Source organism: Mobula hypostoma, chromosome 12 (assembly GCF_963921235.1).
Source record: "Mobula hypostoma chromosome 12, sMobHyp1.1, whole genome shotgun sequence".
Lineage (NCBI taxonomy): Eukaryota > Metazoa > Chordata > Chondrichthyes > Myliobatiformes > Myliobatidae > Mobula > Mobula hypostoma.
In genome coordinates this window covers 78977842-78992892 of record NC_086108.1, presented here as the reverse complement: position 1 = coordinate 78992892, position 15051 = coordinate 78977842, and the positions used below count along the sequence as shown (strand labels likewise).

General features: G+C 40.0%; 1 protein-coding gene across 1 annotated transcript in view; it reads left to right on the top strand.

Annotated features, from left to right (window-relative positions):
- The window catches only part of atp6v0b (ATPase H+ transporting V0 subunit b), a 31230-nt gene extending 16619 nt beyond the window's left edge, over nt 1-14611 (top strand). The window contains exons 6-8 of the mRNA XM_063064454.1: nt 2347-2398; nt 4615-4805; nt 9071-14611. Coding sequence (XP_062920524.1) covers nt 2347-2398; nt 4615-4805; nt 9071-9097 — 270 coding nt within the window. The 3' untranslated portion in view covers nt 9098-14611. The remainder of the gene's footprint in view (nt 1-2346; nt 2399-4614; nt 4806-9070) is intronic.
- Nucleotides 14612-15051: the final 440 nt, after the last annotated feature.

Below are 15051 nucleotides of genomic sequence, written 5' to 3'. Positions count from 1 at the left end.
GTAAGCTAAAATGTCGTAAAGCGAAGAAGCAATTACCATTTATTTATATGGGAAAATTTTGTGAGCGTTCGCAGACCCAAAAATAACCTACCAAATCATGCCAAATAACACATAAAACCTAAAATAACAGTAACATATAGTAAAAGCAGGAATGATATGATAAATACACAGCCTATATAAAGTAGAAATACTTCTCCACAATCATTACTGAACTGTTCTCCGTAGCGCAAATCTCACGCAAGCGCTCTCCAGTAACCTTTAAGCTATGAAGCTGCTAAATCGTACCAAATAACATGTAAAAATATACAGCCTATATAAAGTAGAAATAATGTATGTACAGTGTAGTATCACTTACCGGAATCGGGAAGACAGTGCCGAGTACACTGATGATGATGTGTTAGGCTGAGTCAGAGTTTGGGTGTGCAGTGCCCCCACCCTCCAGGCCGCCGAGCGATACATTGCTACAAAGCATGCAGGGGTCCAGTGGTAGCCGGGAGGCACACAGCACATCTTTAAGAAAAAAGCTGAAACAAACATGCTAATTAATTAGGTGCTGCCTGGCACGTAATTGTCGGCCCATATCAGAGGTGATTGCCGATTGGGTCGTCTCTGATCTGGGCTGACAATTACGTGTCGGTGGCACCTAATTAGCATGTTTATTTCGGCTTTTTTCTTAGATGTGCTGTGTGCCTCCCGGCTACGGTTGCATTCTCCGCGAATCAGTATCTGTCCGTGGCCTGGGGGTTGGGGTGGTGGGACACTGGGGTGTCATCTGGTCATCGTCTGTTTCCATTAGAGCAGGCAGCTCATCTTCTATTTCTGCCCGCCTCGATGTCGAAGGTTGAGGTTCGTTGTCTGCTCTGGCAGATGTGGAAGGCTTGCTTGACTGCTGAGCCTCGCGCATTTTCCTATCGCACAGTTCTTTGTAAGGACTCAAACCATCCTGCAAATATCCCCTAAACCCACGTACCCTTTCAAAATTAAAGTCGTACTTTATCATTACTCATTCTGTTTCGATTGTTGTCCTTTTTTCTTCCAATTGCATGAGCTCTTCATCTGTCAGTTCTTGGTCATGGGATGCCAAAACCCCTTCAACATCATGTTCGTCAGCTTCCACAAGCCAAACTCACGTTGTTCTTACTTCGTTCACCACAATCAAAACGCTTAATTATGTCTAGTTTTACACTGTGTAACACCCTTACGAGCTCTTTCAGGCTTTTCTGATACCATAGAACTCATCTTGCAAACGACTGCTCACAGGCTCGTGTTAAAGCAATGCCATTCCAAATCCGGGGGAGAGCGGCTGCTCAGGGCGCGCGCTGATTTTTTTTCGTAACAGTGAAAACATCTTCTGAAAGCGAAAACGATACTAAAGTAGGTCTTTCGTAACAGCGAGGTTTCGTAAAGCGAACGTTCTAAAAGCGGGGGACACCTTTATCTAATTGATAAATAACTTGTCAATTTGTGTAAATTATTCATTGTTTAATGCAATGTTTCCCCTTTAGCTCCTCAAAACATTGAATGGATGCAAGCTGTGTAACACGGTGGCAGTGGCTATTAAGTCTTACAGATGGAAGCTCTTGATATTTGTGTAGATCATACTAGGTTATCATCTCCAAGAATGGGTGATTATTTAGTGGTATTTTCAAAGTGTTAGTAGAACCTGGATTTGCTTACACAATTCTGCACATAATGCAAGTCCAAATTCTTGAGTTTCTTAAAACCAGTTTTAGCTATCAGAGCTGTTGGGCAATTTGTCTTCCTTCATTCTTGTGGTTAAAAACTATATTGTCTTGAAATGGAAGTAGAATAGAGATCACAAAGTAGATCTTGGATTTAATTTAATTTTCTAGAACTTTTCATAATATTTCTCTATATCAGCTAGCTCAAAGTTTGTACATTCTACACGTGACTATATGGGTTTCCTCCAGGTGCTCTGGTTTCTTCCCACACTCCAAAGATGTATGGTTAAGTTTAGTGAGTTGTGGGCATGCTGTGATGCCACTGGAAAATGTGACATTTGCAGGCTGCCCCAGCATAATCCTCACAGATATGACTTTATACAATGTCTTCCACTGTATGTTTCAATGTACATGTGGCAAAACTAATCTTTAAAATCTTTAGATGTGACTACAGAAGGCACTCCTTGCATTTGGGTGTCTGACTATTTGATTGTAGAACCAGGTTATTTTAAGGAATTGTGGGAAGGATCTGACAAAATTCACTGAAATAGCTAAACCCTGTGAAAATTGATTCAACTGTGTAACAAAAAGCTTTGCTTAGATGAGTTGTGTTAGATGATGAGCGAATGACTGAAGTTCAATTTAAATGTTTTTCTCCCCACAGCCATTCAGTGGCACTACACCTCAGACAATTGGTGCTAGAAATTATCAAGCAGGTTTGTTTGGTTTTCTCTTTTACAGATTTTAAAATTTGAATATTTTATGTAATTCTTTGAAATGGACGATTTGTTTCAGGGAGCTATTATTCCAGATTTGCAAGATCTTTGGGGATGTTTTTTTCCACATAACCTATTTTCTCTCTTTCATGGCCATTATCATTCTCCTGGTCATCCCATGGGCCATTTAAACTGGAATTAACTTGCAGTATGCCAAATGGTGGTGTAGTGGCATCCACACCGGACTTGGAGGCAAGTGGTCCTGGCTTTGAATCCAGCCGGTTCCTTGCATGCTCTCCATCTGTGCTAGGTTAAGTGTCAAGCTGGCAACTCTGCCTCATTTTTTTTAAAAGACAAAAGCTAAAGAAATGGCAAGGTTACCGCCCGATGTGCCATGAGGCACAAAAGGGACAACTAACTTGCAGTATGCAATTAATTTTTGGGATTTTGGAGGAAACTGCTACCTGAGGGAATGTCCAAACAGCGATGGGGAGAATCTTCAAGTTCAGACAACACTAAAGCTCAGTCAATCCTGTGTTGCTGGAGTTCAGACACCTGGTCTACTTGGAATGGCACTTGGTGCAGCTGCCAGTAGAAGGTATCCAGGCTGTTCGTAAAGCTTGGTAAGATGATTATATGTTTAATATAAAGTCTAGGAGTGCTCTTATCATTTAATTAATTTATTTTTTTTGATTTGAATTTATTGATTATAATATTGCCAAAATTGCACATTGTAACTGGTATCTTTAGAAAAGTGGCTGCAAGTAACTATTTAACCTCCAAGTTCAAAAGAGTGGTGAATCTATGAAGTTCTCTGTAATGAAGCAGTGGAGGCTATCTCAGTAAATATATTTAAGACAAGGTTGGATAGATTTTTACATAGGGGAATTGAGAGTTATGGGGAGAAGGCAGGTAGGTGGCGATGAGTCCATGGTCAGATCAGCCATGATCTTATTGAGTGGTGGAGCAGGCTTGACGGGACAGATGGATTACCTCCTTTTATTTCAAACGTTCTATAGAACATAGAATAGTACAGCACAGTACAGGCCCTTTGGCCCACAATGTTGTGCTGACCCTCAAATCCTACCTCCCATATAACCCCCCCACCTTAAATTTCTCTATATACCTGTCTAGCAGTCTCTTAAGTTTCACTAGTGTATCTGCCTCCACCACTGACTCAAGCAGTGCATTCCACGCACCAACCACTCTCTGAGTAAAAAAACCTTCCTCTAATATCCCCCTTGAACTTCCCACCCCTTACCTTAAAGCCATGTCCTCTTGTACTGAGCAGTGGTGCCCTGGGGAAGAGGCATTGGCTGTCCACTCTTATCTATTCCTCTTATTATCTTGTATACCTCTATCTTGTCTCCTTTCATCCTCCTCTCCAAAGAGTAAAGCCCTAGCTCCCTTAATCTCTGATCATAATCCATACTCTCTAAACCAGACAGCATCCTGGTAAATCTCCTCTGTACCCTTTCCAGTGCTTCCACATCCTTCCTATAGTGAGGTGACCAGAACTGGACACAGTACTCCCAGTGTGGCCTAACCAGAGTTTTATAGAGCTGCATCATTACCCCTCTACTAGTTCAAATTTTCTACTGTGCTCAGTGCCCTTCCATTCAAGTCTTCCTCAAGCATAACATCTCACACTTGTCTGCATTAAATTCCATCTGCCATTTTTCCAGGTCCATATCCTGCTGCAAACTTAGTTCGCCTTCCTCGCTGTCCTCTACATACCCATAATAAGATACCAAAACTTATTTTAAAGCAGATGTTTAGTTCTATTTTAAACTTGGTTAACTTAAGTCTAATATTTTCCTCATCTGCATTTTTCATATTATTTAATAATCATCTAGTTGAAATACATGATCTGTATTTGCAGTCTTTGATTATGGGTGGGAATTTCAGCCAACATTTCAATGGATTAACAATTTCTGATCTCATCGCTAAAGGTGCTTTAAGACATGCTAGCCATGTACATTGAGATAAAACAACTGTAATAACTGCCAATTTGTTGCTTCACAATGCATTGGGTGGATATTTTTGTTCCTTCCATTTACTTTGGTGGTTAGAAATATTGTATTCAGATGACATGCAATCTCTGCTTTCTGAAAGAATGGTTGCACATTGTTACTTACGCATTTTGGAGGGGGAATGGTTGTATGGTTTTACTGTTTTGCTTCCACTTCAGTAGTTCTCTTTTTTTTTTCCTCTAGGGTTCTCTATGTTCGGGGCAGGCCTAACTGTTGGATTTTCTAATCTCTTCTGTGGAATCTGCGTTGGTATTGTGGGTAGTGGTGCTGCCCTGGCAGATGCCCAGAATGCCAGCTTGTTTGTTAAGATTCTAATCGTTGAAATTTTTGGCAGTGCCATTGGGTTGTTTGGAGTCATTGTGGCTATTCTACAGGTAAGCAACTGTATATTTCTGAAGATATTTTGGTAAGGAGCTGGATATGCACACTCCAAACATGGGTTCAGATTTAATAATAGTGATAGTCACAGAACACTACACCACAGAAGTCGGCCCTTTGGCCCATCCAGTCTGTGCTGAACTATTATTCTACTTGGTTCCATTGATCTGCACTTGGAACCATAGCCCTTCATTTCCTTCCCATGCATGTACTTATCGAAAATAATTTGTGTGTGGCAATGATTGGTATAAAATCTATCACATGGTCAGTCTGCTGAATTCATTTGAGAGTTTGGTGTGATCATGAAGTGGTAGCTCAATATGTATAATTTTGCTGATAGGACTTGGCACAAAAAGCTAGTCTTAGTCATAGTCATACTTTATTGATCCCGGGGGAAATTGGTTTTCATTACAGTTGCACCATAAATAATAGTAATAAAACCATAAATAGTTAAATAGTAATATGTAAATTATGCCAGGAAATAAGTCCAGGACCAGCCTATTGGCTCAGAGTGTCTGACCCTCCAAGGGAGGAGTTGTAAAGTTTGATGGCCACAGGCAGGAATGACTTCCTATGACGCTCTGTGTTGCATCTCGGTGGAATGAATCTCTGGCTGAATGTACTCCTGTGCCCAACCAGTACATTATGTAGTGGATGGGAGACATTGTCCAAGATGGCAAGCAACTTGGACAGCATCCTCTTTTCAGACACCACCATCAGAGAGTCCAGTTCCATCCCCACAACATCACTGGCCTTACGAATGAGTTTGTTGATTCTGTTGATGTCTGCTACCCTCAGCCTGCTGCCCCAGCACACAACAGCAAACATGATAGCACTGGCCACCACAGACTCGTAGAACATCCTCAGCATCGTCCAGCAGATGCTAAAGGACCTCAGTCTCCTCAGGAAATAGAGACGGCTCTGACCCTTCTTGTAGACAGCCTCAGTGTTCTTTGATCAGTCCAGTTTATTGTCAATTCGTATCCCCAGGTATTTGTAATCCTCCACCATGTCCACACTGACGCCCTGGATGGAAACTGGGGTCACCGGTACCTTAGCTCTCCTCAGGTCTACCACCAGCTCCTTAGTCTTTTTCACATTAAGCTGCAGATAATTCTGCTCATACCATGTGACAAAGTTTCCTACCGTAGCCTTGTACTTGGCCTCATCTTGCTTGCTGATGCATCCAACTATGGCAGAGTCATCAGAAAACTTCTGAAGATGACAAGACTCTGTGCAGTAGTTGAAGTCCGAGGTGTAGATGGTGAAGAGAAAGGGAGACAAGACAGTCCCCTGTGGAGCCCCAGTGCTGCTGATCACTCTGTGGGACACACAGTGTTGCAAGCACACGTACTGTGGTCTGCCAGTCAGGTAATCAAGAATCCATGACACCAGGAAAGCATCCATCTGCATCGCTGTCAGCTTCTCCCCCAGCGGAGCAGGGCGGATGGTGTTGAACGCACTGGAGAAGTCAAAAACATGACCCTCACAGTGCTTGCTGGCTTGTCCAGGTGGGCATGGACACGGTTCAGCAGGTGGACGATGCATCCTCAACTCCTAGTTGGGGCTGGTAGGTGAACTGGAGGGGATCTAAGTGTGGCCTAACCATCGGCTGGAGCAGCTCCAAAACAAGTCTCTCCAGGGTCTTCATGATGTGGGAGGTCAGTGTCACTGGTCTGTAGTCATTGAGGCCGCTGGGGCACGGCCTCTTCGGCACAGGGATGAGGCAGGACGTTTTCCACAGCACAGGAATCCTCCGGAGCCTCAGGCTCAGGTTGAAGACATGGCAAAGTACTCCACATAGCTGAGGGGCACAGGCTTTGAGCACCCTGGTACTGACACTATCCGGTCCTGCAGCCTTGCTTGGGTTGAGACGTTTCGGCTGTCTTCTCACCTGTTCAGCTGTGAAGCCCACGGTGGTGGTTTTGTGTGGGGAAAGGGTATAGTCATGAGAGCAGGGTGGGGGACTGTGAGGAGGGGTAGGAAGGGAGAGTGGAATATTTTTTGGTTGGGGGCCGACAACAGATGACTCATATGGGGGATGGGCAGGGGCCACAATGTCAAATCTGTTAAAGAACAGGTTAAGTTCGTTGGTCCTGTCCACACTGCCTTCAGCTTCTCTGCTGTTAGTTTCCCAGAACCCAGTGATGGTCCTCATCCCACTCCAGACCTCTCTCATGTTGTTCTGCTGGAGTTTCCACTCAAGCTTCCTCCTGTACCTGTCTTTAGCCTCCCTGATCCCGGCTTTCAGGTCCCTCTGTATTGCCCTCAGCCCCTCCCTATTTCCATCTCTAAACACCCTCTTTTTAGCGTTCAGGATGTCCTTAATGTCCTTTGTTACCCATGGCTTGTTATTTGAATAACAAAGGACAGTTCTTGTAGGAACATTGCAGTCCACACAGAAGTTGATGTAATCAGTGATGCACTCTGTGAGCCCATCAATATCCTCTCCATGTGGCTCACAGAGTGCCTGCCAGTCTGTCACCTCAAAACAACCCTGGAGCACCTCATAAGCCTCCTCCGACCATTTCCTCACTGTCCTCGAGGTTGCAGGTTTACTCTTCACCAGAGGCACGTAGCAGGGTTTGAGATGCACCAGGTTGTGATCTGACCTTCCCAATGGGGGGAGGGGAGAGGAGCTGTATGTATCCTTAACGTTAGCGTACATCAAATCCAGAGTCCTCTCCCCTCTGGTTGTACAGCTCACATACTGCGTTTAGTGAATAATGTTATTGTTTAAAGTTTCAATATTACTTTACAAAAGCTGAAGAGACTTGCTGATTCTTTAAGCCTGTCCCATAGATTGCATTGGATGATTGTACCTATGATAAATCCCAGCCATATGACTGAATAATCACCAGATGTGCTAGTTGTCACTAGTTCATGCTTTTGATGTCAGTAACTTCTGCCCTTCTGAGTTCAAACTAACCAGCATTTCAATGTTCGAAATATTTTTTTGGATCCTGTACAATATCAATACTTGCTACAATTTTTTCCTGAGGTACTGTATTCTGACATCCACTGTCATTGCCATCATCATCCTCTAAAAATCTGCATTGCCCCATCTAAGGACTGGCTGCTTCCACCTGCCATCGGAACCTTGTGAAGCCTGCAGGCCCTAATGTTATAATAGCTTCCCAGTGTGCCTTCCATCCTCAAACCGTGTCAAATTCTAGCTTGCTTAGATCTTTACTGGGAACTTCTTATTCCACTCGAATTTCTGTTAGTCTAGTGTTCCATTCTCAATTTTCACTGTGGTTTGTTGTTGTTCGTCCATCGTTGACGTCGATGAGGACCTCGACACCATTATGATAGTGTCGAGACTAGCGCGTGATTTGGATTTAAGTGAGGGAGAGTTGCGCAGCGTCAGCCTCACTCTCTTCCCAATTCCCATCTGGGTCCAGTGGCAAGACAGAGTCTAGATGGCGGATGACCAGGACATCTTCTGTGTCTTGTCCTGCTCTACATGTTCCACGACGCTTGCAGAGACCACCTTCTCGACCGTTGGACCTTCCATTGGTCTCGTCCGCTCAGTCCACCAGAGTCTATCTTCACATGCTGGGATAGACAACTCCCTATCTCACCGAGGGTTTGAGACCCGTCGGCTACCCTCACCTGGTTTAGCCGGCTTGTCGAAGCCGTTGCCCGGGGTGTGGCCGCTGTCGCATGCAAACAGCTACGGGGAGCCACAGGTGAGAGCTGAGTGCCAGGTGGGGACCAAAGGTGGACTAACCGCCCTGAAAAGGACGCGACATGTTCTCCCACCAGAGGTGCTACCCCTCCCTGACACCCCATATACCCCACTATGGTTTAATATTTGTTTTGCTTCCCTGACTTAAGAATTTAAGTTTCCATATCATGTTTCCCTTCATACTAACTAACGTAAGTCTACTAAACATTTTTGATCATTCTTATATCCATTATTTTAAACGCAGCGGATTCAACAACATTGTAATTGACCCCTCATGAGTAAACAAATTGCTGGAGATGTTCAGCAGATCCGGTGGAAATTGTCGAGCATTCATGAATATACTTCTAATTTTTTTTGCATTTAAGAGTAGAATACATCCTTGAATGCGAATCACTGTACTCGGTGTAACAGTGCAGAATGAAGATGCTAAGCGTCATGAGTTAATAGGTTATTTGTGGGTTGGTGGAGGAGGGGGGGAAATTTTAGTTATCCCTCACAAACTTGATGCTGCACCTGCTTTAAAAAAAAATTGCTCTATAAAATTGAACGTTACCTTTTTCATTTCTGCAGACATCCAAAGTGAAAATGGGAGACTAGAGTTCATGAAGACGTGGAGAGTCTAAAGTTGTGGAAATGAGACCAAGATTTGTTGTAAATAATTTATTTAAGTGTATATTTTCCCAATATATTGTTTGTGGTTTTTAAACTCATCATTTGCTTCAAGAATGATTTGTGATATATTTGGATGCAATTTCTGATCAATTCTGCAAAACAGGCCAGGTGCTGTCCAACAGTATTCCGTAGTTTAGTCTGTAGTTTAATGTGACAGTTTATTGCCCACTTGGATTTTGCGATGGGAATGGATCTTTGAGACTGAATGTTGAAGACTTCTTTCATTATCATGTTCAAATGGTGAAGTTGATCCTTTTTTGACTGGTATACGCAAGAGCTGAAAATATTGATGTAACATCGCCATGATCTTAATATTAGGCCTGTGAGACTTGTGGAGATCATACTAAAACTGTAATGAATGAGACATACAAAAATCAACTGTTGTGTACCTCAACTGAACTGTGTTTTGCTTGTAAATGTAGTGGAGAAAATGAATGTTACATCGAAATTACAAATTCAGAAGTAAAGAATTTGTATATGGGTCTTCAGCAAACCACCTCTTCTCGTACACACCATTTTGTACGCATTTTACCCAATGCAGTTTTTAAAGTATTGTGCATGTTAGTTTGTACTTGCATTGGAGAGTTTATCATTGATGTACCAACACCAATTAAGATTGAGTTACTCTAGCAAATGCAATTTAAATATCTAGTTCCCTGACAGTATTTTAGGCCTTATTAAAACTCAACATGATGAAAATGATCATTTTGGTTCTTCAGGCTGCAACTGTTTTTAAAAAAAAAATAAATTGCTTTATCTTTATTCATCTTCATTGCACAGTAGTGTAATAATGTAACAAAAGTGGAAGTTTCAATACAAATTACCTCTCTGGCTCCCTGGGATAATCAAAGGTGCATTAGTTGGCTAACTTTTATTGGTTTTAATAATAATTCTTCTCTCTGCCACTCCCCCCCCCCGCCCCGGAGCAATGAACGAGTAACTGGGGGTGTCTTTGTTTGAAAAGCATTTGAAAATTGCAATAAGATATGATCAATATTGGTTGAATGTGTTACATTCACAGCCAGTTTGATTTTTTATTAATTTTGTACACTGAGATTTAGCTGTAAAATGATTCATTCTTTGCAGATTAGTTACAAAATTTGATTCACATTTTTCCAGGTTAACTAAAGTAAAAGATAAATTACTTCCATAAATCATCTTTGTTTGGAAATAGTTTGCTGAATAATCAAAGGAAGTTCTTAAATTACTTTAGTTTAATTGACTGTCTTTTACTAGTACTGTGCCATGTATGCAAGCCTTTGTATTTCTGATAATAGTTATTAGATGCTATGCTAACTGTTGGGCAGAACATAAAATTATAGATTCATTTTCTTCTGAAGTGCTAGTTGGTTGGATGAATTGGAACATTTGGTTAAAATTCTGTCCTTATTGAGCTTTGTAATGCTGTTGTTGAGTAGGCTACAAAAGTTCAGTGTTTAAATTGTTGTCCCCATAATCTGCTTTAGTACTATAGCAACAAATTAAAGGAATTTGGTGACACAGAATTAGTTTTATTAAGGTGGGTGATCAGCTGGATGATTTAACTGCTGGATGTAACTTGAGAAACATGGTGCATATAGTGGTACCAATAAATATAAATAATTTTATTATTTTAACTTGGTTTCCATGTAAGGTTATTATGTAAACTTTTTGGGTTTCCAGCTGGGTGCAGGTATCGATCTTTAACCAATGTTTCGACGTCAAACTGTGCAAATCTTCATTGGGGATGATGCTGAGTCATGTCTTGTCCTGTGGTATATGTTCCCGTTGTTCCTCCTGATTGGTTAGTCCTCATCCAATCAGGTTTCCACTGTCCCACCTTGTTTGAAATTGAATTCCAGTTCTTTCTTGGAGTAAGACTTTGTCTTTGTTAAAATTTTTTTCCTCTGGTTTTATTTCAATGGCTTCCTTCACCAGGTGGTCCAAAGAGCCATGGGTACGGCAAAGGAGGGATGGATGATGGCGGTGAACACCGGACTACACATGCCTCGGCATTATCCCTGATGAGATGGCAGAGTTGTCACCAAAATATCAGTTAAAATCTATACCTGTACTGGCTGGAAGTCTGAGAGTTTATTCATAATATATGTCAAGAAAGCACTAGATCTTTTTTTTTCTAAGGTTGTTATACAGAGTAAAGTTGAAAATAGGCAGGTTAAAATGCAGTTGTGACCCAAGTTTGAAATGGAATTTTTGTGGAGGGGGGGAATTAATTGCTCATTGCTTGAAGATTTGTCACTAAAATGTGTCAGAGCAGGAGGTTGGATAGTGGGAAAAGGCATGCAGGTTGATGGCTTCTAAAACCGTAGTGAGTGGTAGAATCTAGGGACGGAGGGAATTGATGTGAAAGTGGAGAAAAATGAAGTGAGATTTTTATTTTTAAAAAAAACATTTGATGGTCGGTAGGACTAAGTGAGCTGAAGAGCCCATTTCCATGCTTTCTGATTTGATTCTAATATTAAAAGCTGAATATTTGAGGAATTAATCATAAACTGGGAACTTCAGACAGAATTTGACATGCAGGATGGACTTGATGGTAATGAATGGAAACAAATGTTACAACAGCACATTTTTTAATGTAGAAATTTGAGGTTGAATTTTGATTATACATTGGGTTAATCATGCTTGGACCTAGTTATTTATTATTGTTTGGTGTACATTAACTGTAAACTGTGATCTGATTTTTCTATCCCTGCCATTAAGATGCATTGGTTTGAAATGACTATCTTCATTTGCTTCAACACCTGATTTTGAATATATCTGCTTGTATATACAGATAAAGATTAAAAAGCTTGCTGGAAAGTAAACATACAAGCAGATTAAAGATGTTTCACTGCTTTCTTAACTAAACATTGAAAAGTAATTGTATTTTAAATTCAGCTTTACATGCTGAATGGTAAATGGCCGCCTATCAATCCACTTAGAATGTGATTTCCAAATGTATTTTATGCTGAAAAAAGACAGAGTAGTGCTTTCCTGGCAAACAAATTCTTCTCTGGCTTCCAGCCGGCTACAGGTTATCGATTGTCATCGAAACATGTTATAATCAATATTTAGACCCGTCTGGAAGCCCAAGAACAGTTTATTCATATTTCATGCTGTCTTAACTTTAAATATTGAAGTTATTTCAAGACAATGGCTATTACAACCATTGCAGTACTCTGAAACACAAATCAACTGGAATTATATTAATTGTCCTATTACTTTAACTTGCAGGGTTACTTTTTGTTAGCTTAACTATATACTGATCTCTTAAGTTGAAAATGTTTCGTTATTATGAATATCTGAGGTAACTTTATTTCTAGTTTTAATTTTTATTTTGCGGAAAAGAATTGAAACAGTGGAACATGGTGTTTAGTGGTATACCGTTTTGGGTCACAGCCTTTGTCATTTGCCAATATATATGAGGTTGAATTTGACTCTGAATAATTTGATAAAATGTATCTTTCATAGAAATGTATTAATTGAAATGAGTTAATGGGTCATTTCCAGTGGGCCAGAACATTTGAACAAACTTCAGAATTATCTTCACAAATCATGAAGTGAATGGAAAATTTGTAAAAGGGTGCTGCAATTATTTAATACAAATAATTCAAAGAAAAAGTAGATCAAAACACTGTTATTGTGAAATCCCATGTTTAGTGCACATGCTAGGTGAAATTTATACTTCTTGAAAAGGGAGAGGGAAGTTTATTGATTAGTGCTACATTTAAGTACACGTAACTGTTCAAATTGTTTTCAAATTGAGATCTGTATTGTTAATGTTATATTTGCACAGGTAGCTGGACTGTAAGGTAAAATTGTAGTTCAAACTATCTCAATCTTCGCACACAATTTGACTTGTGGTCTTTTGTTGAAATATTCACTTGAAATAAAAGTGCTGGTCAGCTGTAGGACTCTTTAGCTTTGTTTTAACTGTTAGTTTGGTGTAATTAAATACTTGAAGTCTTTCCTACTTTGACTCAAGAATATTTGATGACAGAGTTGTACTGAATCACAGTACATTGAGTTTTTGTGTTTAAATGAATTTTTGGGGTATCTGAAATCCAGAGCTGCTGTTCTAAACTAGATAATACAAAATAATAATTCAAAGAGAACTTTCTAGGGGAGTGGGGAAATTGACTTTTACATCATCTCAAGCCTGGTCTTGTGGCTAAATCCAGTTTTCTATCCAAAACCAAGCAAGCCATCAGTCTGATTTACAAAAGTTGAAGTGGCAAATCAACAAAGTCAATTCTTCCAGGGAATAACTATTACTGGAATACTCATTTTGCATCATAAACTTGATAAAATGATTAGGCAGATAGCTTTCAAATTACAGTTGAGCAGTGCACTAGATTTTTTTTGTGGATATTATTGGAAACAATTTTTTAAAGCAAATATTTACTTTTCAATTTGTATTCTAAGATCAGTTCAACAGTATTTCATCTTGTGATGGAACTCTGCAAGGGCATACTTGCCACCATGTGAAATTGGAATAATATGTTAGTTAAATCCAATACTTATGGATGAACAATACTCTTTATCGTACAGCACCCTGGTTTAATGGTATATATTAAAGTACTGAGAACTTCTCTGGTAGATATCCTACACCAAAATTCAGTTAAATTTGAAGAAAACAGTCTCCATCGTTAATAGGAAATTTATCGACCTGTTTCTGCAGACGTGCAACAGATGATCTTGGGTGTCAATATGGTGACTTTCTCATGGATCCTTTAATAGCTTCTTACAGATAGTTAAGTGCTTATTTGAGATTGTATTTTCTGTTTTTATTTTGCTGTATTTGTGTAAAAGTTGCTCTAAAATGATATCTGGCTTCTTTGCAATTGACAGCTACTTCAGACACTTTGTGATCCTGTTGAATGTATGAGTGGTTATCTTTGTGAAAAGCCTTTTGAGAATATGTTCTCTGTGGACTCCATTACAAAATTCAACTTGATAAAGGCATAGATAAATTAAAATTATATTGGAAAAAAACTGCCATATTTTGTTTTGTCAAGGCTGGTTAATTGCTGTAATGTTCTGATTTTTTTTTTACTGATTCAAGATGGACTTTGAAAATGGTACTCCAGTTGCTTTTCCTCGTGTCTGGTAAAAATTGATACAAGACAAATGAATGATTTTACAGAAAATTTGAATATAGCTGCTGGGTGCTTACTGAATTCATTCAACCAGAGGAGATACAGTATTTGAATTTTTTTTCCCCATCACATTGTTCAGTTATCTCCTGTTTGAGTGCTTCCACCATTTCTGCTTCTGTCCAGTATTGGACATCTACACTTTATGTCAAGGTTCATTTTATTGTCAAAGTATGCATGTACAATACAACTGATATTTGTCTTAACCAGATAGCCATGAAATACACATGGAAAAGTAAAACAAAACTCAGACCCCAGAATCTTCCACAACAATAACAATCCCTGACCCCCCCCACAGAAAAGTGACCAACCCCCTCTCCCTAGAAATAACAGTGACAGTAGCATCAAAGAACCCCCATCCCCCCCCCACACATACACAGAATTTGTAGATCAACCACCCGCCAATTGGCCACAAGAAAGAAAATGCCGAAAAACAAGGAGACCAATATAAAATGCAGTATATATGTAACAATTGTTTTCACAGCTCAGTTCAAATTATCAACCATAGAACCTTGTCATTATACAGCTACATTATTGGATCATTTTTCAATTCAATAGAATCAAAGGGGGATAAAAGGACTTGGTCTCTACACTTTGAGGGGCATAGACAATACATGAATACAAGGTTTGTATTAAATAATAGAGATCATTCATTCACAGAGAGTAGTTGTGACTTGAAAAATTATTATTGGCTGTTTCCATTTTCCTCACTGAACTTTGTACCTTGAGCTTGTTCAGAGG